The sequence below is a fragment of the Bombus pascuorum genome, chromosome 6 (genome assembly GCF_905332965.1).
Source record: "Bombus pascuorum chromosome 6, iyBomPasc1.1, whole genome shotgun sequence".
Taxonomy (NCBI): Eukaryota; Metazoa; Arthropoda; class Insecta; order Hymenoptera; family Apidae; genus Bombus; species Bombus pascuorum.
In genome coordinates, this window is record NC_083493.1 from 16291332 (window position 1) to 16313620 (window position 22289).

Below are 22289 nucleotides of genomic sequence, written 5' to 3' on the forward strand. Positions count from 1 at the left end.
AACGGTGAACGGGCGACCGGTGAGCTGCGAGGCTGAAAGGAAAAGGAAGAAAAAGAGGGTTCCAAGGAACCGGGAGAAAACGGAGGAAAGAGAATGGAGCGACGCGGGGAGAGCGGATCGCTTCGAAGTGGGAGTCGCAGTCGGAGCTGGAGTCGGAGCTGGAGTCGGAGCTGGAGTCGGAACTGGAGTCGTATTCGGAGTCGGTGGCGTGGCTGCGTCTACAGCGACTTCACCCACGCCAGTTTTGCTGCCGCCGCTTTTATTTTATGGCAAAATTATTCTGGTAGAAAAATAATTCAATCTCTGCCGCTGTACAGATTACCGTAGCATCTTATCGAGTGAAGCTACCGCCGAATAGCCGCGATAGCATGGTCCAGCTGTCGCGAATGGAATTCCACTTTTGCGATTTCAATACACGCGCCAACAGAAGGATAATTAGAGGCGACGGCGATACGAATACTTGGTAAATGCATATTCGAATCTGCCGTTGGCAGTGTACGCGCGATACGTTACGGAGCCAATCTTCCTCCGGCTCATCGATGTCAAAAATGTTTTCCGATTTCAATCGCTAAGTACCTTGGAGTGCGTGGAATCGGCGATCTCGTATCGCGGAAACGAATGGACGCAACGAAATAAAATTAATGAGGGCGGAACGAGGCGAAGCGCTCCGCTCCGTTTGATTTTAACGTTTATATACCATCGATACGGTCGTTATTTTTATATTTTGTCGAGCACAAGTACAACGTCGGGAGTAAACACGACAGGATCGATAGGCGGATATTCGCAAATAAAGAAAGAATGGAAAAGAGATGTCGAGAGGGGGGTGGGGAAAAAAAAAGGCGGAATTCCCGTCCGACAATAATATCCGTGAGGCAGTTTCCTCGTGCCGTCGTAAATTTGGAAATTTTTCTATGATACTTGGAAATGGAAGCGACGAAGGAGTAGCGAAATAGAAGAGAATGAGCTTTAAGGTCGAATCGGATCTATCGCGTAGCGCGTGGGGATGGGGAGCATCGGCAGCGACAGGATAAAATATCGCTCGACGTATTTCAGAGATCTTAGGGACTTGGTCGACGAACATTGGACGGCAATTGGTAGCGGCACTCGACGATACCGTGGCCTGTGGAGCTTCGTGCCCGCCATGGTGCCCGTCACGGCGAATCGACGCGGCCGAAAGAAGAATGTTTTTACGTGTCGCCGGTGCCCTCGCATCGCTTACCGTGAATAAAGAATCGTGGAACCGTACAGATGTTCCTTCGACGTATTTCTCGTCGACGCGTCTCTCGCACCTATCATAAAAATACATATCACCGGGCGTATCACGATACGTTTTCCACCTTCGACAAATTACTCTCTTATTTCGAGCCGGGGTTTGCTATCTCTGCCGGAAGATACACCGTAATCGTTCTCCGGTGGAAAGACAGTCTGAGAAATGGTCGACACCGCCGGAACGAAAATATGAGCAACGCTTAAACGAAGAAGCGCCTTCTTCTTTTTCCTTTCGCCGCGAAAGGCCCCGATTCCCGTACAAAAACCTTCGCGAACATCGTACGTCGATACTTTACGTTTCCACGCGATATCGCGGTAACGTCCCGCTATCGCGAGTTACGCGACCTTCGAAAATGAATATTGTATTTTCCTGTCATCTTATCGGAGACACGGTCGCTTCCAATGGAAGATCCGAAAGTTGGAAACTGTTTATCGATAGCAATAACGTTTCATTTTCCAAGCGTGCAATCCCAATGATAACGAAAAGTTGGAAAATCGATGTATTTCGCGTGAAATCGGTAAGAGTAGATTGAATCGGCCATTAACGTTGAGGATCCACGGCAACGAAGATTTTCCTCAAACGAGAGTTTAACAAAGTTCCATGTTATTACGATAGAACAGCGAACTTTGAATATAAGAGGGAGTACAGAAGGAAGCTTGACTTTCAAGGGAAGGCAACTTCGCTTCCAAAAGAGCAAACATCTCTCTGTTCCTTTTTCTCGAGGCAGAGCTCGGCAAATTTTTATCCCGGCGAAAGCATTAATTTGTGAAAAAAAAGAAAGAAAAAAAAAAAAAGATAGCGAAAGAAGAAAAAAGAGAAGAGCCAAGTATAGGAATTTCGCGGCACGGTCGCGGCCTCCCCTTGCTCTAGCTCGCATTTCAGGGATATTTAAGTTTCATCGCGAAACTTTAGCGAGACGCTGCATTTATTAAATCCTCCGGCATATTTGACGAGCAAATCTGAGAATTGTCGTGTCACTGTCGTCGTTCTCCTTTCGTCCGAAGTAAAGGATGAAAAAAAAAAAAAAAAAGAAAAATCGAGACGAGGGGGTATCCGAAGAATGAGCAAGAGAGAAAAAGAGAAGGGAACGAAAGGGTAGGACCATTCATTTATTAAAGGAACGGTATTAATGTTTGAGCTAGTTACATAGATCGAGAAAAGTAAAACACAGCGACAACGTTGATGGTCGTTGATGTATTCCGGTCGAGTAAAAGATTACGTATTACATCTATAGAAAATCAATCTCGTACTCGACTGCCGTTTTAATTAATCGCGCATCAGTTCGACCAGTCGGCCGCTTTCATAATACAATTTTTAATCACGATTCGCGATGTAATTCGATCAATTTAATTACATTTCCCGTGATACAATATAAATTCAGCGTGCCACGCGATAGATAATATTTGATGCGTTAATATCACGAAAAGTAGGAATCGACGTGTAAAATGGATCAGTGCGAGCCAACGAATAATAAAAGCTATTACCGCGACGATGGATACACAAGGCGCAATTATATAACCATTACGATTAATAAATGCGGCATCGGTTCGCGAAAGGTGGGCCACCATCTGCGTACCGCCCGTTTAAAGTCGCAATCGACCTCGTTGCAACGCGTTTACGACGCTTATTAAATTCATTAGACGCGCGAGTTGCGCACTCTACGGCTCCACGTACTCGTTCAAACGCGAATCGTCGCCGTTTCTTTTATTCCAATCGTTTCGTTCGTAACGCACGTCCCTTGCCGGTGCAGTCCAACAGCCAATAAAAAAAAAAAAACCTTAAGAAATACTTTCATTGTTTCTCGTTCTCGACACGTCCAACTGGCTGTCCAACTTTCGCGAGTTGTCTTCGACTATCGTCAACTTGGATCTCGCCTGTAGGAAAGAGAAGGCCAGTCTCTCGTACGCGAGTGACACGACTCATTCGAGAAGAAAGTTTTTCCGACAAAAGATTTGTTATACGCGTGAATAATAGTTAAAAAGTGGATGCTGGGACGGTTCTTTTTTTTTTTTTTTTTGCTTTTTCTTTTTTTTTCTCGAGCACTGAACTCGTTATCGGAGTTAGGTAACCAGCTACATACATACATACATATATATACACGTATACATATATATATATATAGTACCTAGCAAAGTGAAACGGAGGCCAGGAGGTGGGAAACGGAGGATGGAAAGTTAGCATACGAATGCCCAATTGTGTTTGTGGACTGGTTCGTCGCTCTGATTTACATAGTTATTATGATATTATGCAAATGCAAAAAGATTTTTATCATCGTAGCTGTCCTTGTCGTGGAAGGGAAAAGAAGGTATACAAGTTGTATGACACGAGTTTTCTCCGTCGTCTGTCCGCGTCTGTGACGCGTTCCCGCCGGCATAAGCCAGCCGAAAGGCTGGAACGCCGCTCGAACGGAGACGATTCGAGAGATCGCGCGGCTTGAAACAATTGGGTTGCAGAAACTAAGTGGACCGCAAATCGCGGATTAAAGCACCGCGGCGTAGAAATACATTAAGGATGCCTCTTTGCATCGCGCGTAGTCACGAGATCCGAGATTGCTCTTGATCCACTGAACTCGCGTTCCGTTGCACCAGCGGTTATCGCGAACAGGAACCAAAACCGTATTTCGCTCACGACGTATGCGGAAAGCCGAGCGGCGCCTCTGCAATTGTACAAAATTTCAAAGAGAACGGAAATTAGTTCTCTACCTTCAACGTCGATGTTAATCTCAGATTTTACGTGTTGCGCAACTACGCTCCGGCTTCGCTACGTCGTAAATTTCCTTTGCGTATCTTAATCGCAGTAATTTTTCCCGTGCTTTGTAACCACCGTTGTAATCTTCACCGGTTGGCCTTTCGTTTAATCTTATCCGCGTACTCGTAGACAATTCCGCGCTATCGAACGATCGCCCTACTCCTCCGTGTCTAGATGTTGCAGCTGAGCTCGAATTCCGACCAACTTAACCAATCGATGAATTTCGTTGTGCAAGAAACGCTTCTCTGAAACTTCATTGTGCGTCGAATCGTAACAGGCAAAACTAAAGCCGATTACTAAAATAACAGTCGAGTTTAAAAGGAGAGCGCGCGAGATTCAGCCGAACGAGTTCATTCGCGGCTTCGTATAGCTGTTCGAACGTTACGTCGGCTCTCAGCTAGTGGAAATCGTTAAAATTTGTCGCCAATGCCAGCAAAATATCGGCCAACGAAAAACAACGAAAATGTCTTTCAACTTTTTCATCGTCTCGCGTTAATCTGCATATACACGCCTTGTAACAACCTCGACGATTACGCTCTTCGTCTTATTTTCCTAACGATTATTATGCAAGGAGTATGCCACGTAAATATCGAGGCGGCTGGTGGATGGGATAATGGGTCGGTGCGCGGCATTTATCAGCAGGGTAAAAAGGCGTTAAAGTCACCGCAGCAAAAAAAGGACGTAAACGACGCAAACTCGACGGCCACTTAATAAATATTTGATCAATCCTGTCGGAGCGTTGCCGGGACGCGGTGAACGCCCGACCGAACGGTTTCGGGTATTCTCGACGGACCAAACGGAACGATACCAAAGCGGATTATCGAAACGCCGGTGGAAGTCGAAGGAAAAGTTGGTCGCTCTTTTACCCAGATTCCAGGGACTTTAAATTCTCACGGCTCGAATCCTTGCCGAAACTTTTCTCCGCGATGGAGCACCGTAAATATATAACCCCCTTCCCTGCTCTCGCTTCAACGCGTTCAAAGTCGCAAGCTGTTACACCGCGCGGCACCCACCGGCGCCCACCGGCGCCCACCGGCACCCACCGGCACCCACCTGCACCCAGCTGTCCCTTTCCCTCTCTGGAATCGCCACCCTGCCGGCGGACTTGCTCTCACCTCGACCGTAAGAGCAGGAGGAGGAGGAGGAGGAGCAGGAGGAGGAGGTGGAGGTGGAGGGCCGAGGCGAGCGACAGAACGAACCGGGAAGCTCCGTTCGACCCTCTCGGTCGCGTAGAAACGTCGATGGCGCGGAGTCGCCGCCGCCACCACCGTCGCCTCTGTCGTCACCGACTACGCCGCGATAATTCCATTTCCACGAAGCGGCGCGAATTCGTACTTTAATTAATCGAATTCGCGCCCATGTCCCTGGGACCTGTCCGCCCCACCGCGGCTGCCAACCAACTACCCTCCGCCAACCTTTCGCAACCCTTCCTCCTTCTAGGACAAGTTTCGATCCCGGAAATTAGTAAGATCGCACATGCGGAACACGAAGGTTTCCTAACTGCACGCTGCACATCCACTCAACCGTCCGACCACTCGCGCCTCGTATACGTGCACATACTTTAAGCTTGCACGCGCGCTCACAGGCGCGAACCGGAGCAGCTGGGGACGCGCATTATGCGCTCGCGATTCGCGTCACGCTCCCTTAATATGTCGCAGCTAGATGCTCTCCATCCTTGCCAGCGGAAAAAAGGTTTATTAAAGTCGAGCCAGGGAAATTTGCAACTAAATACCGTATATATATATATATATAAATGTTATATATATACACACACACACACATATATATATAATATACGTACGTACGTGATTCAACTTTAACAGATTGAAATATCGCGACCGGTTTTACCAGGGATCGGAACCACGGAAATATTAGCGCGTTCCAAGCCGTTGAATCGTTTTCAATGGAACGAAAATGGGGTGGAGCGAAGAATGATGCCTAGGGGGGTGGTTGAACGAAGTGGAAAGTGTGGGAACAGGCAGCCTCCGCGAGGGCGCTCATCCGAAAATCTAATTTCGGCGTATTCCACTTCCGCCAAGTTGTCCTCAAGTTTTCGGACGTTCGGGTCGCTTCGAAAAATAACCGCGGGAGCCGTGCAATTTGCAATTAACCAAGTCGAACGAAGAAGAAGCCGTCGAGAAAACAAAAGAAGCGGAACTCGCGCGTGTTACGTTAGGGCGCGCTTAAGGTTTCCAGGTTGTTGCGCCAACTTTCGAAACTATTTTAGCGACGAACGCGGTACACCGAGTAAGATCAGCCGCAGCGCTCGCGCGCAAACACGAAATTGCGTTTAAAACTTTGGCCCCCTTACTCCCGTATGTTCACCGGAATATCGTGCATTTCACACGCGTCGTCGTACGCGTAGCACGATTATTCCATTCACGCCTTCTTCGTCCTCTGATACGAGGCTGCGTGCCGCACGTATGACCGCAACGGCACGTGTCCTTAAGGCTGGAGGCGCGACGAGATTACATCTAATATGCGAGCCAAGCGTCGGAACCTTGTCTGCCAAACTATCCTTTCCTCGATGAAGGCTCACGCGTATAGTGACTCCCGCCGTGCGCATACCTGGCGCGCGTGGTCACGTGCGTCTGCATTACCGCCTGGTAATTAACGTCAATCTCGTGCTCTTGCAGCGCGTTTCTCCGGGCGTTGTAACCTCCGCCTCCTACGCGCCATCCTAACGCAAACCACGCGGATGTTTGCGATATTAGGTGGCGTCAGGTATGCGCACGAGAGCGTGTTGCTTATACTTTGACGGTTTAATTAAGAGTTTCGTGCGAGATTAGCGGGCCCATCGTCATCGACGATAATCGAGAAAGAAGGATTGACCGATGAGCCGATATTATCTGTCGATGGTTCGTTCGTTGCCGGACCTTGCTCCGATCGAATATTTTTAATAACCGGCGTACCTCGTCGGTGAAGCAGCCGATTCTTGGAACCGGCGAACTTGACTTTGCAGCGAAGTTACGACAAGTTGGAGAAGGGCGGTCGTAGACGGGTGGCGACGATAGAACCGTGAAATTTCAGAGGAGCGACGTTCCGATGGATTAACGAAGAGCTTTATTAATCGGTTAACCTCTCACAATTTATCTTTCCGAAGAAGCGAGTTTAAGTTTTCGCGGCGGGTCTCGAGAACTGCTGGAAAAGCGTTTACTCTCGTCGATATACATCGCGAGCAAGTTAAAGCCTGTCTGCGCGCTTTCTCGCGAATCAACTTAGCTGCTGATAATAAATATCATTAGGATGACTCGACGGAACGATATTTTTCAAAGCGACCGTCAGATACGCTGGAACCCCGAGAGCTTGGTGTCCCCGATCGATTCATTTGTCAGGAATTTACCGAGGAGCCTGTGGGTCTTCGGAAACGAGCGGTTCGACCCGGAAAAAAGGACCTACGTCGGTTTCGAGCTTTCGTAGATACCGTTTTTACCTCGCCGTCCCATTGTTCTTACGCGAACTTCGACATCGATTCCATTACGATCACGCTGGTGAAATGGTCGTTCGGTTTCGATGGACAATTTGACAAATCGTCGGAACGATCCTACCGCGGCGGTGATCGATTTTGTTCGAGGGTAAAAGTATCTAACGGGAAACCGAGTCGAATCGTTTCGGATCCAGAGGCCGAGGCCAGACGAGCCAAGGAGGAAGCGGCACTATGTCAGGGAAATGAACGCGTTAGTCACGCGTTGCACGCTGCGCCCTGGGGGTCACTTCGCATTCATAACCAGGTCCGTGGCGTTCTGATGCTTGCGGGATAAGATCGGCAGCGAAGGAGCGCGCACGCGCGGCAACCGCTTAAGCGGTAAACTTGTAAGTGGCGAAATAAAGTTAGAAGCTCTCTGCTACCGTGTCTGTGACAGTTTAATTAATATCTTTCATCCTCAAAGGAAAAACTTGGTGAAGTAACCGGCACGGGCCCGGCCAGAGAGAGAAAAGAGCTAGTGGGGTAGCCGAGGCAAGCCGAGTGGAGCTACTTCAACTTCAGGGACATTCACCACCATCGTTGTCGTCGTCGTCGTCGTCGTCGTCGTCGTCGTCGTCGTCGTCGTTCGCGATCGCCCCTCCTTTTCTTCTTCCAGCGAGCCTTCGTCGCTTTACGCGCCAGCCTTGGGAACAAACTTTGTCGTTTTCCGCTATTTTCGATGGTCTCGCGCGTCAATGAGCCCAACGCGAAGCGGCTCCGGGACACGAAACTCGGGCAGTTTCGTGCCAACGAAAGGGAACTCGACGACCGTTTTGCACGCTCTGGGTAGATCTTGCGGAAGATCCCCGAGAGTTAGTCAGACCTTCTTTGTATTCACCGATGAATCTTCTTTCTTATCGCGCCTTATTCTCTCTACGTTCTCGCTGTATCGCGTTATCAATTTCAATTACGTAAGCAGCCTTCATGGTTGACGTCGAAACTGTCGCAGCGGTGGAAATTTATCATTTTTCACGCAAGTTTCAGATTAGATTTACCACAGTGCGCTTTTGGGAATTTGAATAATTCCTTGCGAAATATATGCATAAAAGTTTATTTCGCATTATATACGTACAGCCTCGTTCGCTAGTACGCCGCCGTGCATAAGTGTTTGGAAATCTGATTTAATTCGATCAACCTGTCTCTGCCGTTAGTTCTTTAGCTCTTGCTGTAACTGGATTCGACGTTGCTGAATTTAATACCAGACATCTTCCATATTTCCATATTATCGCTCAAGTTTTATATTTATCTCTGATAAATGCTCGACGCTTTGCAAAATCTACGCAAATATTTGAAACGCGAATAGACAAATACGCGTATTTCCATCTCTTTAACGTTCCAAATGTCCAATAAATATACGTAATATCACTCGGCTCTATCGATAGAGAATATTTTTTAGCCTAGTTCGTCAAATTCAGTTACGAACAATTTTTTCGCCGATTTACGTTTCCAAACGGCCTATTTGACTCGTTAGCAGCGCTTTGCTGTTTGACGTTATCGTGGACGTGAAAAACGTGTACGTATCGTGTACAATGACAACTCGACGGCCGTACTTTTCTAATGTTAATACTTTTAGTCGTAATTATAATTCAGTAGCGCGACTGTATTACTTTTGCCTGCAACGTATTTTGTTGTTTGTTCCATAGCTTTTTATACAACATCTTCCTCCAGTTAATTACAAAGAACGCGCGTGTAGTAGCAGGTAATTTCACCTTAACCATAAACGTATTTTAATATAGCCTCGCTAAATCGTTAAACGAAATAATTATATCGTATTATCTGTTTACTCTGCATCGGTTTTACATAAGAAGATTGTGTAAGTATCGCTTTTGATCTTCGGTCTCGGACCTTCTTCACGTTAATTTATACATTTTACAAACATTCGCGTACCGTTGTTACAAATTGGATAAAGTATTCGGCCATCGACTTACGAACGACGTAGTATGTATATTAGCTTTATATACCTCTCGTTTTCATCTATTTGATAGAAAATTTATGGTTTAAACGTCGCCTCGGTAGTTGCAGCGTTAATTACGAACAGGTGGCTTTGATCGTTCGTCGAACAGCTTTCGGATCTTCTCTTTTTGCATTCCCTGATAATCATATCCTTTTGTTTATTCTTGGCCTGTCGACGACCGTTATCAGTCACCCCGGTTTCCCGTTATCTATCCGTTTAAGCGACATACCACGGCCAACTTAGCAGCTCTCGAAGGACATTATGCTCGTGTAACGGCGTGCAGGCCTCCGGTAAGGCGTTACCTAGTTCCATCATGGCTATGTATAATCGCTAACCACTGCGGTAACCCCTTATCTGATCTCGTGCTGTTACACCCTGTTCCCTCCCTAATGAGTAATCAACGAAACGTCGCATTGTTAACGTCGCAAATAGATTTGGGACGATTGGTGGCTTGCCACAGTGAGAACTAACAAAGCTCGATGCGGGTTGCGATAAAATTAAAACGCGTTAACTGCTTTCCGTCGACGCATCGAGTGCCGATGGTTCTCGCGCCGGCACAACTTTCTCTTCAACACGATGAACGCGATATAGTTAAAGCTTTAAATTAAACTTAGGCAAACTTTAAATTAAACTTAAGGTATCCCTGCCACTGTCGAGCGTTCCAAGCTCTCCAAAGAAGGGAATCAATCGTGCCACGTAATTGGAAATCATCGAGTCGTTGAACGAACATTATTCGATCAAAAGCGATTCGCCAGCGGGCGAAACGTGTACAGAAATACACGTAACATTGGCTGTATAATCGCTGTAAAACCAGCGTTTTTGCCAAGTTTTTAAAATGCTAAGTTTTAAAAAAAAATTGCCACAGGTTTTAATGCTTTTTACGGCGAACGTGGTAGCGTACGCGAATTTTTCATACGTATTGCACCGTGTCATTCGATGAACGTTGATGATGAACTTTAGTTTTTCTAAATGGAACGCTATAAATTTGTTTATATCGTACAAAAAACCTGCATCGAGAAGAATTCAAACACGCAGCGTATCGTGACCCTCAAGGTCGATACTGCAGATATACAAAATTCCCGTACGCTATCATATTCGCGATAAAGGACATTAAAAATTTTCCTCCTGTCATGTTTTTTCGAAAGCCGTTTTCGAGAAAAACGTTGCACCGATATATCGCGAACATTCTGTATATATAATGCACACGGTATACGTGTATGCAAAATATATAGTAGTTATGTACAGGGTACAGTTGTAGTTTTTTCTGGTCAAACTTTGTCAGGATGTTTTACGAGCATAAACAACGAACAAACGTTACACGAAGACAGGTCGTTTAATCCTTCAGTTCCCATAGATACCAATAGGTGCCATTTTTTATTCCTTTTATAACAAATATCAACCAGGTGATAATCTATGTCCTCTAAACTATTTACCATTTATTTACTGTTTATATGCTATTTATTTAAAACGCGTCAATTCGTAGTACCGTCGATAGGATCCCTCGTCTGGTTCGATTATTAACCGTTTTTTTTTCTCTTTACCTTTGCGTAAAATTTGCAACTGGTAACAACCATAAGAACATAATATATTTCACGTATATTTTAAGACGAACAAACGTTACACGTAGAGAGGTCGTTTAATCCTTCAGTTCTCATAGATACCAATAGGTGCCATTTTTTATTCGTTAATCTATGTCCTCTAAACTATTTACCATTTATTTACTGTTTATTTGCCATTTATTTAAAACGCGTCAATTCGTAGTACCGTCGATAGGATCCCTCGTCTGGTTCGATTATTAACCTTTTTTTTTTCTCTTTACCTTTGCGTAAAATTTGCAACTGGTAACAACGATAAGAACATAATATATTTCACGTATATTTTAAGATGAACAAACGTTACACGTAGAGAGGTCGTTTAATCCTTCAGTTCCCATAGATACCAATAGGTGCCATTTTTTATTCCTTTTATAACAAATATCAACCAGGTGATAATCTATGTCCTCTAAACTATTTACCATTTATTTACTGTTTATATGCTATTTATTTAAAAAAAAACGCGTCAATTCGTAGTACCGTCGATAGGATCCCTCGTCTGGTTCGATTATTAACCGTTTTTTTTTCTCTTTACCTTTGCGTAAAATTTGCAACTGGTAACAACGATAAGAACATAATATATTTCACGTACATTTTAAGACGAACAAACGTTACACGTAGAGAGGTCGTTGAATCCTTCAGTTCTCATAGATACCAATAGGTGCCATTTTTTATTCGTTAATCTATGTCCTCTAAACTATTTACCATTTATTTACTGTTTATTTGCTATTTATTTAAAACGCGTCAATTCGTAGTACCGTCGATAGGGTCCCTCGTCTGGTTCGATTATTAACCGTTTGTTTTTCTTTTTATCTTTGCGTAAAATTTGCAACTGGTAACAACGATAAGAAGATAATATATTTCATGTACATTTTAAGACGAACTTTCAAAGTCCGCCGTTTTGTATCGGTCGAGATAGAAACGAATAAATTTTACATGTTGCGTTACAATCCGAGCTATTGAAATTCCAGAGTTAAAGCTTTCATTGAAAATTACAATAAAAATACACAAACACGGAGAGAATAATGCTTTTCTGCCCGATATAGTCCGAGTTAAGTACTTACATCGTCCAACTTTTGTTTATGAACAATTCTAATAAATATTAATGGTCATATTGAATCGATAAAACGGTTGATTGGTTTATCGAGATAAAGGATAAAGGATCGAAATTAAATTCGCAGAGTAGTAAAGCGAATTATTTATCATTGTCAGTTTTGCCTCGACAGGAATTTCGAGATGGAGCCGAAATGGAAAAGTTAACGACAGTTAACGAAGCTAATTGGTTACATTAATTAAAAATCTATGAAATCTTTTTTTTAAATAATGATTACGAGTCACGATGTGATTCGTATTTCCTATTTTTATTGAAATCTTTCGAAACGATGGAAGCTGAATCGGTCGTGGCACATGCCGGTATTTCACGTTTATTACTTTTCAAACTTCATTAACGAGTTGTTATTCAAATATCAAACGATATAAATAATTTCAAGTTTCAAGCGAATTTTAGTACCACACGGAGGAAAAGATTCTTTTTGTTGGACTCTTCGCTGTAAAACATTCGAGAATCGTAACAACGACGGGCAAGTTTCCGCCAGGCGAGAGTTAATAGAGCTTTAAACAAACTTACGTTCGTGTAACGTTTGTTTTTACTCATATCCATAAAATATCCCGATACGAAGACCCGTTTAAAAAGATTCCTACACACTCTGTATAATCTCCGTCGCGAACAAACGATCTCCGAGAAACAAAAGATCGGATAACCACCGACGGCCATCATCGCGAAGCTACTAATACAGACGTTCCCTGACGTGGAATACGCGAAATCTGCACAACGGGGAACGAGTCGTTCCTCCACCGAGAATTCGTCTATTCTTCGATGTTATTTCTCGCGAGTTCATTCGTCCTTAACAGGTAACAAGATTTCACGACGTATACTTTGATTTCTCCGCTTTGAAGCACTATAGATCGACTGTTCTCTTTGCTATCTAACGATAGGAGCGAACCTGCTACAGCGCTATATTCCGGCGGAAGAAGAGACACATTTGCCAAAGATACGCGTTCGTTTCCTCGTTTGCGAATATATTTGCGTATATAGTCGACGATTAGCCATGTGAAATGCGAGCCGAGAACGTGGCTGATAACGCTGCGCCTAACCGGCTTTTCCATGGCAAAAATCTCGATGCGTCTTTTCGTGCACTGAAATAAAAGCTACGCGGCACAGGATGAATGCGATAGAACGACACTGAAGCTACCGATGAAAACCGCGATTAGGTGATTCGAACTGGGCACTGTCCACGCGAAGTCACCGCAGTAATTAAACCCTTTGACGTGCGTAGTTCGACGAGTTCGAGCACCTCTGTCACCGTCCTGAATTCGAAAAAAAGAGAAGGAGAGAAGAGAAAGGGGACGAAAAAAAAAAGAGGAGACAAAGGAAACAAGGACAAAAAAAAAGAACAGGAAGAAAGGGGAAAAAAAATATTGGAGCGGATCAGAGAGGCGTCGTGGAAACGACGAGACTCTCGGGAATAATACGCGGTCGGGCAACAGAGTCATCGGCTTTGGGAATTTGGTCCAAGTTAGTTATCACCGATGTACACGCGAGCCAGAGCCGCGAAATCGTTTGTACAGTTTCGCTCGTTGTTACCTCCCGTAATAATTGTAATTCGTTTCGATCCGTTAGGGGCGTAAAATTAATTTCGCACTCCGTGCGGCGTAAACGCCGTGCCGCTCCACGGAGCAGGAAATCGAGATGAAAAAGTTTTCAAGGACGTTCTCGAGCTTAATCGTCACGACGATTACGGTCACTGCGTAACCACGCAGAGGCGAAAGTCGATTCGTTTCCGGCCTCGTAATTAACGTCGGGAACGAAGGTGAGCCGCGTCGAAGACGTCGCGTCGCGTGCACCGGGCTATATCCGCGGCATCAACGCCAAGATTCGTTCGGTTCTCTGTCGGTTTTCTGTCGGCTTTCTGTCGGTTTTCTGTCAGTCGGTGGCACGCGTTCGAAAAAGAAAACAATGCTTTTCGATATATGGGAACGAGCATATACCGACAAATATATACCTGGTAGCGTAGGATTCGTCGCAGAGGCGTCCTGGCGCGCGGCGTCGCTAGTAATTGCAGCCCCGCCGAGATTGGTACTGTAGTCTTCGAGAAGTACGTAGCACAGTAATAGCCGTGCCACCCTCATTCTGAAAGTGGAAGAAAAAGAAACCTGAACAATAATAATGACTATCTTTCTCTCTATCTATCTTTCCCTCTCTCCAATCTCTGCTCTCTCTGTTTCGCCTAGCTCGTACCCATTGCCCCGTTCTTTACCCCAAACTCCTTTTACTACTTGTTTCTTTCTTCGTACACCGGCCTCCTGTTTATTTCTCTTTTTTTTTTTTCTTCTTTTTCTTTTTTTTTTTTTTTTTTCTTTATTATACCTTTCATTCTTCCCATTTTTCAATCGATACATTTGTCAGGCGATGGTACGAGCTGCAAGTTCGCGCAATTTCACGTAATGCACATTTGGCGGAGAAGAAATCGGGGAAACGGGTATCAGGGTATTACTCGTACATCCTCGATTTCTTCTCTGTCCAAGGCAGGACGCAATTATCTTTTCTACGCTATCCCGTAAATAACTATTTCGACCATTTACGAGCACAGATTTCAGCCGGCGTGCGAGCAGAATTTACCACCGTCCGTCGAAAAATTCGTATACACACGGTACGAGTGCGAACGGCACAACCGCTCCTTCTTATTTACGGCAGGACTAAATGAAAAGTTTCTCCTTTTCTGTCGCGTGTACCACCGGCGGCCCACCTATTCCACCGCGATACGGTTCTTGTTTCTTTCCACGGTAAACAACGACTCCGGCACGCCCGCACCTTTACACATCCACACAGCCTGTCGTATCTTTTTCGTTCGAACCGATGTCAGATTATACGTTCTTTGTTTTATCTCGTTGACGCGTGATCGATGCTTTCAGCGAGCCGGGCGAAAGATCCGCCGGCTCGATGAAAATCGACCAGAGACCTTCGTTCTCCATCCTCGGGGATATCTGCGGCAAAGGAAAATTCTACTCGCGGTATATCGCGAGAATGCACGTCCGAATCTATGCGTAGCAACGAGACGACGAATCCGACGATTTCCTAGCGGAGTTAACAAACGTCGGGTAGAAGAGCACCGAATCGTGGTACGAGATGGACGAGAAACGATTTTAATTCGGCGGAAAACGATTTTTAATTGGACGAGATGAGCGCGTCGGGCTATCGCTGTATTTACTCGCGAGATACTAATTTCCAAGCATCGATTCCAGCCAGTCACTCGATAGAATCAAACGATTGTACGAAGGTACACGAAGCAGAAGAAAATTCGATTTTCGCCGTCGTTAAAAGCTTCTTCGAACAGATTGATAATACAAGGATCCGGGCGAAAGAGATTTCACTTTTCGAAGCAAAATTCCATTTCCGAGCGTCTTCCGTGTGTTTACCATGATGAGCTGTTTGTCCGCAAACATAGTCCGTTGAGAAAAGAATCGTGCAAACGTTATGATCGATTTAAAAGCCTCGTCGGCGAAATGGTGGGAAATGTCTTTGCGAGCGCTTGCTCGCACGAAGAATACGAAGAAAGGAAAAAACCTTAATGGCTCGCTTGGCATTGTACTGGAAATAAGTTGATCTCGATTCGACGATGGCTATCCCGCGCGCGTGAGTTCCCCGGGGGATGTCTTTCTTTAGCAATTTAGTAATCCCGAAAAATTGGGAATCCTCGTTTTGTCTTCATTACGGTGAAACGGCGTTAAGCGCGGCTTAAATTTCCTACGGCCAAGCAACCCCAACGACTTTGCTACGTTCTCTCGCTGCAAGTACGATCGTATAATCAAGGAAAATGCGAACTTTTAATTTTTATTACCGAGCTTTATCGAGGATCGAGGATCCTCGTTGATCGTTAATTACTCGTATCAAAGAGAAGGACGCGTATTATCGGGATCGATCGGCGCCAAGACCGATCGTTTCTTAATCACGGATTCGCGGAAAGAACCGAGGCGGCTGTACTTTGCTGCAAAAGTTGTCGGACGACCGGAAATTTTATTCCACCAACGTTTCCCTTTCCTTGCGAGAACGTATCTCAGCGAATGTCGCGCGGATTTAATTTCTTTCCTTTCCTCCTTTCTCCACCTGTCTTCTCGGCGAAATTCTCCGTCGACCGTCGACACAGTTTCACCGTGTACGCGATTATACGCTTTCGGGAAGATTTATTCGCGCGATCGTGATCGTTGAATCGCATCGACTCGACTCCACTCCACTCGACTCGACTCGACTCGACTCGACCGTTTACTCTCGTCGCTTCGCAATCCGAAGAATAATTTTGGAACAGAATGGCAGAAAGGTACATATATCATTTGCATACGCGTAACTATGCAAATACGAGACTATTCTGCGGAGAAACAGATTAATTATCTAGGATGCCGTTGAAAGCAGTGAGTATCCGTTTTTGCGAAAGACTTCGCCTCTGCCTTGCCCGACCGACGATTACGATCGTACCTACCTCATCCAGGATTAACCGATTAGACGCGAAATTAACGTGTCCTTGGGGTCTCGGGTCTCACGATAGTTATACCATTGCCTTCGAACAGACGTTCCATCGAAGACGAACGGTTACCGTTGTAACGAGAGATCGTTACGGCAAGTTGGCCTTCGCGCGCACATATCCAATCGATTAATCTTACTCGCGAAAACACCATGAACCGTGTTCCAAGTAAATATCGAAACGTAATTTCCAACGTAACAATTGCTCGGACCAACGAGACGAATTCTTGGCGGCTAAACGAATTGAACTCTCGGACGTAAGAGTAGGTTCGGGACAATATTAAAATTCATACTAGTCCGATATTACCGCGTAATGAATCTCCTTCGGGAGACGAATTTATCAAAGTCAACGACAAGGCCATTAGCTATGACCATCTACGGTGACCGGTTCGATAAAAACGCGTCATATGCGAATATCGCCGGTTGTTTTTACTCGTCTCTAGGAGGGATCCCCCGTGGCCGTCGATCGTCGTCGATCGGCCGAGCGGCAACGATTTCCGATCGTTTCGGCTATACATGGCGGAATCGACGGTAGTCGTTAGTTTTTTCTCCGATATCGAAAATTGAATTTCCCAGCTCGGATTATCGTCCCGTTATATTCGCAAATTGTTATCGCAAAATTAATCGACGTCCGTTCGATTCTGGCCAGCTAGAAGCCCGTCCACGCGTACCTATGATCCTTATAATTCACTTGGAATTCACCAGGGAATTCCGTTGGAAAATATCACGTTGATGTATGGCCCCGGCGGAAAATCACCGCTCGTAACGCTATGTGATCGTTGGTAACCACCAGCCGAACGTTGCTAAATCCTCTGGGAATTTGCGAATCGAATGCCTCCGTACGGTGATCTATCGAACGATCGTGACGATCGATGGACACTCGCGTTTCACGTTTCTACTTTTGTTCGTCTTTATTGGCCCAACCGATTCGTACGCGCTTAACGATAGCCGTGCAAATTGGTCAACCAATTGCCGCAAACTTATTATGTACGTCGTCGTTGTGACATTACCTCGTGGGAAAGGTGTAGCATTATATTCGTAAATGTACGCGACGCGTCATAGATGGATGATCGATACGTATCTGTTTTCTTTTCGATACGACGCACTTCTTGTTAACCGGTGTACGAGAAAAGGTAAAACGCGTTCGTCCGATCGAGCTCGAACCGTTGAACCAAGCGTCACGCTATGCTTCTGGCAAGGGACGCATCCCCGGGCGTCGAGACGCGTGTACTGACAGCGTCGAGCTAGCCGTCGAGCGAGTCGAGCGTCGGAACGCTCCGTCACGGAACGCTTGCCTCGCATAGCGCAGGTCCAGGACCTCCTGTCCCTTCTTTCCTCTTCCCTCTTCCCTCTTTCCACTTTCCTCTTTCCACCTTTTCGCTCTTTCTTTCCTCGGCCTCTTCCTCCTTCTTTCGCTCGCTCCGTCCACGCCACACCACGCACCACCCTCGGATATAATATTCAATTTATTATGTAGCTTTGATGCACGCGGAACGTCGTCGCCGAAGAGGGAAGAGAACAGGAAGCGAAGGTAGAGCGCGAGTGCACGGCCAGCGTGGTCCATGGGAAAATAAAGAGCGTGAGAGAAAAGCGGGATTTTCGGAAGAAATCGTTCGACACCGAAACGATATCGCGGCACGAGTTTGCCGCTCGTTGGTCGAAAAGCGTTCCGCGGTCCACCAAGCTTCGCGCTTTCTTTCTCGCGTTCGATCGCTCGACGACCCGTAAAGGAGAAAAGAGTCGGAACGTTGATCGCGATGTCAAAGAGCGAAAAAAAAAAAAGTGTAATGGGGAGGAGGAGCCTCGGGATCGAAGCAACCGACACTATATTGTTCGCGCCTGCGCCCACTTCCGCTTTCGATACGTTCTTCCGAAATCGCATTTCCAAAGATCCCCGTGATCTCGATTACCAACCCCCTCCCCCCGCCGTGAACCGAACGTATAACGAAAAACTCTTGGGGTAGAATTTTTCCAGTGGATCGAGAGAAGTTGACTTTCCGCGTCCCCGACTTATGAAATAACATTTATTTTGTACGAAATAACATTTATTTTGTTTTTATTTTGTATAAGCCAGGATTCCGTTAATGGCCAGCAAATATTAGTAGAAAAATAAGCGTTCACCGTCGGTTTTTCCGTTTCGTTTGTAACGCTACACCTTGCATGGCCGAATACGTTCAGAGGAGCGGCAAACGTCATATTTGCCAATCACCGGATGTTTTACGCCAGGGTAAACAATCCGGTTTTGAAAAATCGTGGAAATAGTAAACCGTGCTGTATAATCGACAAACCGTGTCTGAAGAACCGTGAAAGAGCAAATCGCGTTCGAGCGTAACGCAACGTAACGGAGTGTCGTTCGTGATACGAAGTATCTCCGAGGAACGAGAGATTCGCTTCGTTACGAAAGCTGGCTGGATTCGATGCACGAAGTGCCGTTGGATTCGATGGCCACGTGGTCTCTCGTCGAACGTTCTCCCGCGAGTGGAAAATTTACGAGCGAAGAACATTCGTGGAAAGTGCTCGAACCCACCCTCCGGATCTTCAATTATGACAGTGAGAAAAAGTATACATTAAGGGGCTTGCCCGGAGCAGCTGAAACAACTACATGCAAAGGGCGCAACAAAATTGCTGCTTAAGCCGCGCTAGGCGAAGATAAATGAAAAGGGCTTAGAACTTAGAAGGCGCCACAAAAGCGGAAAAACCGTCCTTCCGACGTCGAGACGTCGCTAGACTCGTGAAAAATTCCTGCACGCGTCGAGACTACCGCGACACCTTCTTGTTCGATTGATACGTTTATCGCAGGCAAATAAGCCATTAACAACGCGACCACGAACAGAAATTGTCACGTTCGCGGAAACCAGCAATCACGCGTATGTATAGCGTACGTATACACTGCCATTCGTACGTACGTGCACGCCCTAACCTATTTATAGGAACAAAGGAATATTCAACTATCGCTCTACTTGTCAGTCGCGTACTCGGTCGTCTTCTTAGACGATCGGCACATTTTAACTACCTGTTGAAGAACCGATCGACGGTGTATTAAAATTCCAAACGCAATTCCATCGATGTACGATATTTAATCGTTTCGTGACCACGAACGGGATGCCTCGTTACTTCGAGATACGTACGTCGTTTATGCAGCACCATGAGCGAAATATCTCGCCACTACAACGCCGATTGTGCAACGCTACGGACGAAATATCCTGCGTCGCAATGTCGCTTATGCGACGCTATGGGCAACATATCTCGCGTGTCTTCATTAGAGCGTGAAATGTCTCGATCGATAATTTAGGGTAAAAATCTATTTTATCGTCGAAGCGAACGTTCTAACGATTGCTTCCGATTCGCAAGTGGACACTGTGGCGTGTGTCGTGTTACCTTTTACTCTTTTATTTTACGTATACCGACTGCTAACCGTCTTTGTCTTAATAATCGTTAGAATAATCGACACAGCGGCGTTTTTAGTCGATCGATCCAACGTTTGCAGATCAGAGCTGCCAGTTTGCAACGACGAATACACCTCAAGGTGTTGGGATACCGATCCGGCGTTCGATTTTACGGCGATACACGTTAATTTTACACGGATACCAGATACGCGTTAACTTTCAACGATTATCGAGGAAGCACAACGTATTTCGAACTACGGGTTATCGGTTACGAGATTCGATCGTTCTCAACTTTGGCCACGCGAGGTGTTCCGATTTCGTCTCTCCGCTTCGCTGCTTGTAAACCGATGGTCGAAAAGGTTGTACGCTTAACTATCGTACGATCGAACATATCGGAAGCATAAATACGCGTAAAGGACCGAAGACGAGAACTTGATAGATTCGTGTTTTAAAATGGTGGAAATAGAACACCTTGTATATACGTATATCGAAGGGAAAAGCGATACAGGATGCAAATCGAGCAAACTTTTATAGGTGCGGTAGCATGCGATATCGTAAATAAAATAAATTCCTGGCTCGTTTGAAATAGCCCGTTCGTTCTTTTTATAATCAAGGAACGTCCGGAAACGAGAGAGCTCGTAAGCCGGCTTTCTAGGTCGATTCTACAAGCTGCCGCGTTCGACGAACTTAACGCGATCGTGTAATTATACGATAAACCGGTTGTTAATAGGAGTGGCAGGGAAAAAAGCATAGGAATCAGCAGGATTCACGCACGCACGGTTCGACCGGTAAAATGAGATTTGTCCAATTAAATAATTTACAGTAACCACTAGGTACAATTAGCGAAATGACACGCGTTCCATCGGCACTCGTACAGCTACACGGATTTTCGAGATGTAATAGCCGTTTTGGATTTCGACTAAATCGAATTATGCTTTGGCGCAATGCATCAGGGGAGAATTTACATCTGGATGCCATCCATTTTAGAAGACCGGCGTCCCCGGTCCACCCGCCGCGTTAACGGATCGTCGATGTTAATGTTTGCAAAAAGATCACGGTTATGTTTCGGCCGTTTTGAGGCGCGTCATTAGTCGAGCTCGTTTCGCAGTCGGCAATATTCTACGTTAGTCGTGCAAACAATCGTGCGCTAAATAATCTCGCCATACGCTCGCCATTCCTATGCAGACGTTCCACTCGTTCAGATGCTTCTCGATCCTCATCGGCGATAATAAAATCGCTGGAGAAACGTTTCCGTTCGATTATTATTATCCTTTTTCGAATTACCTCGCGTTCCGTCTCTTGTTCTTCTCTCTTTTGTCTTCTCCTTCGTTTTATTCTCTCTCTCTCTTTTTTTTTCATTTTCAACGTCGGAGAAATGATTCGGAAAACCGACGCGATCTAAAAGCTCGGAGCTTAATGCTCGTAATCGTCGATAATATATCGGAGGCTGCATTATATCCGAGTTCAAATTATATCGAAGTAGCAGCCCCGGCAGAAGTTGGGGAATAACGGTCGATAGAAATGCTCGAACAGTGATAAAGTAATAGTATATATCGGAAAGTATAGAGCTAGTTAAAACTTAGTCGCAGAAACTATTTGTGGTGTAATAGATATCGTTTTACCTTATGGCCAGCTATCTGCAAACTTTAACGGCGCTTCATTGTTAAGCTCGCCACTCGAAGAGACGAGCCAATAACGTTCGACGAAGCTTCGAATTTTCTTTTCCCTTGCATGTAGCGCGTCCTTTGTACCCAGCATTGGTATAAAAAAAGCCCCGCGTTCGACGCATCCTCGCGTGAGCGTAAAACCCAACGGTTAATGCGATTATCGTCGAAAAAGCATCTCGTCGTAATCTGTCGTGGCGTTTAACTCGCTCGTTGTTACGCGAGAAGAGGAACGCGGCTTCGAAAAACCGGACCAGTCACGTTTGTACATAAATCGGAAGGCTAAGGACGCGACCAGTCGCTTTCGAATTTTAAGACGTCCACGACTGTCCACGTCGCCGACCTGTCCAAACAGACGTAGGTTATCGTACGAAGCGTCCCGTGGGTCGAGCATCGTTCATCCGTTTCTTCGGTGTATCTCGCCGGAAAATTCGTTTATCGTACGCGCGACGCACTAATGCCGCTAAAACTTTCATAGTAATGTTGGCGTGTGCGCGTGTATACCAACCGCGCACACAGAAGACAAACGTTTACGTACATTTCATAAAATACGTGACTGCGCGTATTTTCACCGGCTTATCTTTGCCACCACACGTGTCACGCTGTCCACTACGTGTACGCGTGTCAGTCCGTA

General features: G+C 45.7%; 1 protein-coding gene across 4 annotated transcripts in view; it reads right to left on the reverse strand.

Annotated features, from left to right (window-relative positions):
- The window catches only part of LOC132908049 (lachesin-like), a 40325-nt gene extending 18692 nt beyond the window's left edge, over window positions 1–21633 (reverse strand). The window contains exons 1-2 of one of the 4 annotated variants that reach the window (XM_060961610.1): window positions 21614–21633; window positions 14093–14220 (exon numbers count right to left, since the gene is read on the reverse strand). In XM_060961610.1, coding sequence (XP_060817593.1) covers window positions 14093–14219 — 127 coding nt within the window. In that variant the 5' untranslated portion in view covers window position 14220; window positions 21614–21633. Of the gene's footprint in view, window positions 1–14092; window positions 14221–17276; window positions 17551–17615; window positions 17862–21613 lie in introns of those variants that run through there. The other 3 variants (XM_060961608.1, XM_060961611.1, XM_060961609.1) reach the window with 3 other exon arrangements.
- Between the last annotated feature and the right edge of the window lie 656 nt (window positions 21634–22289).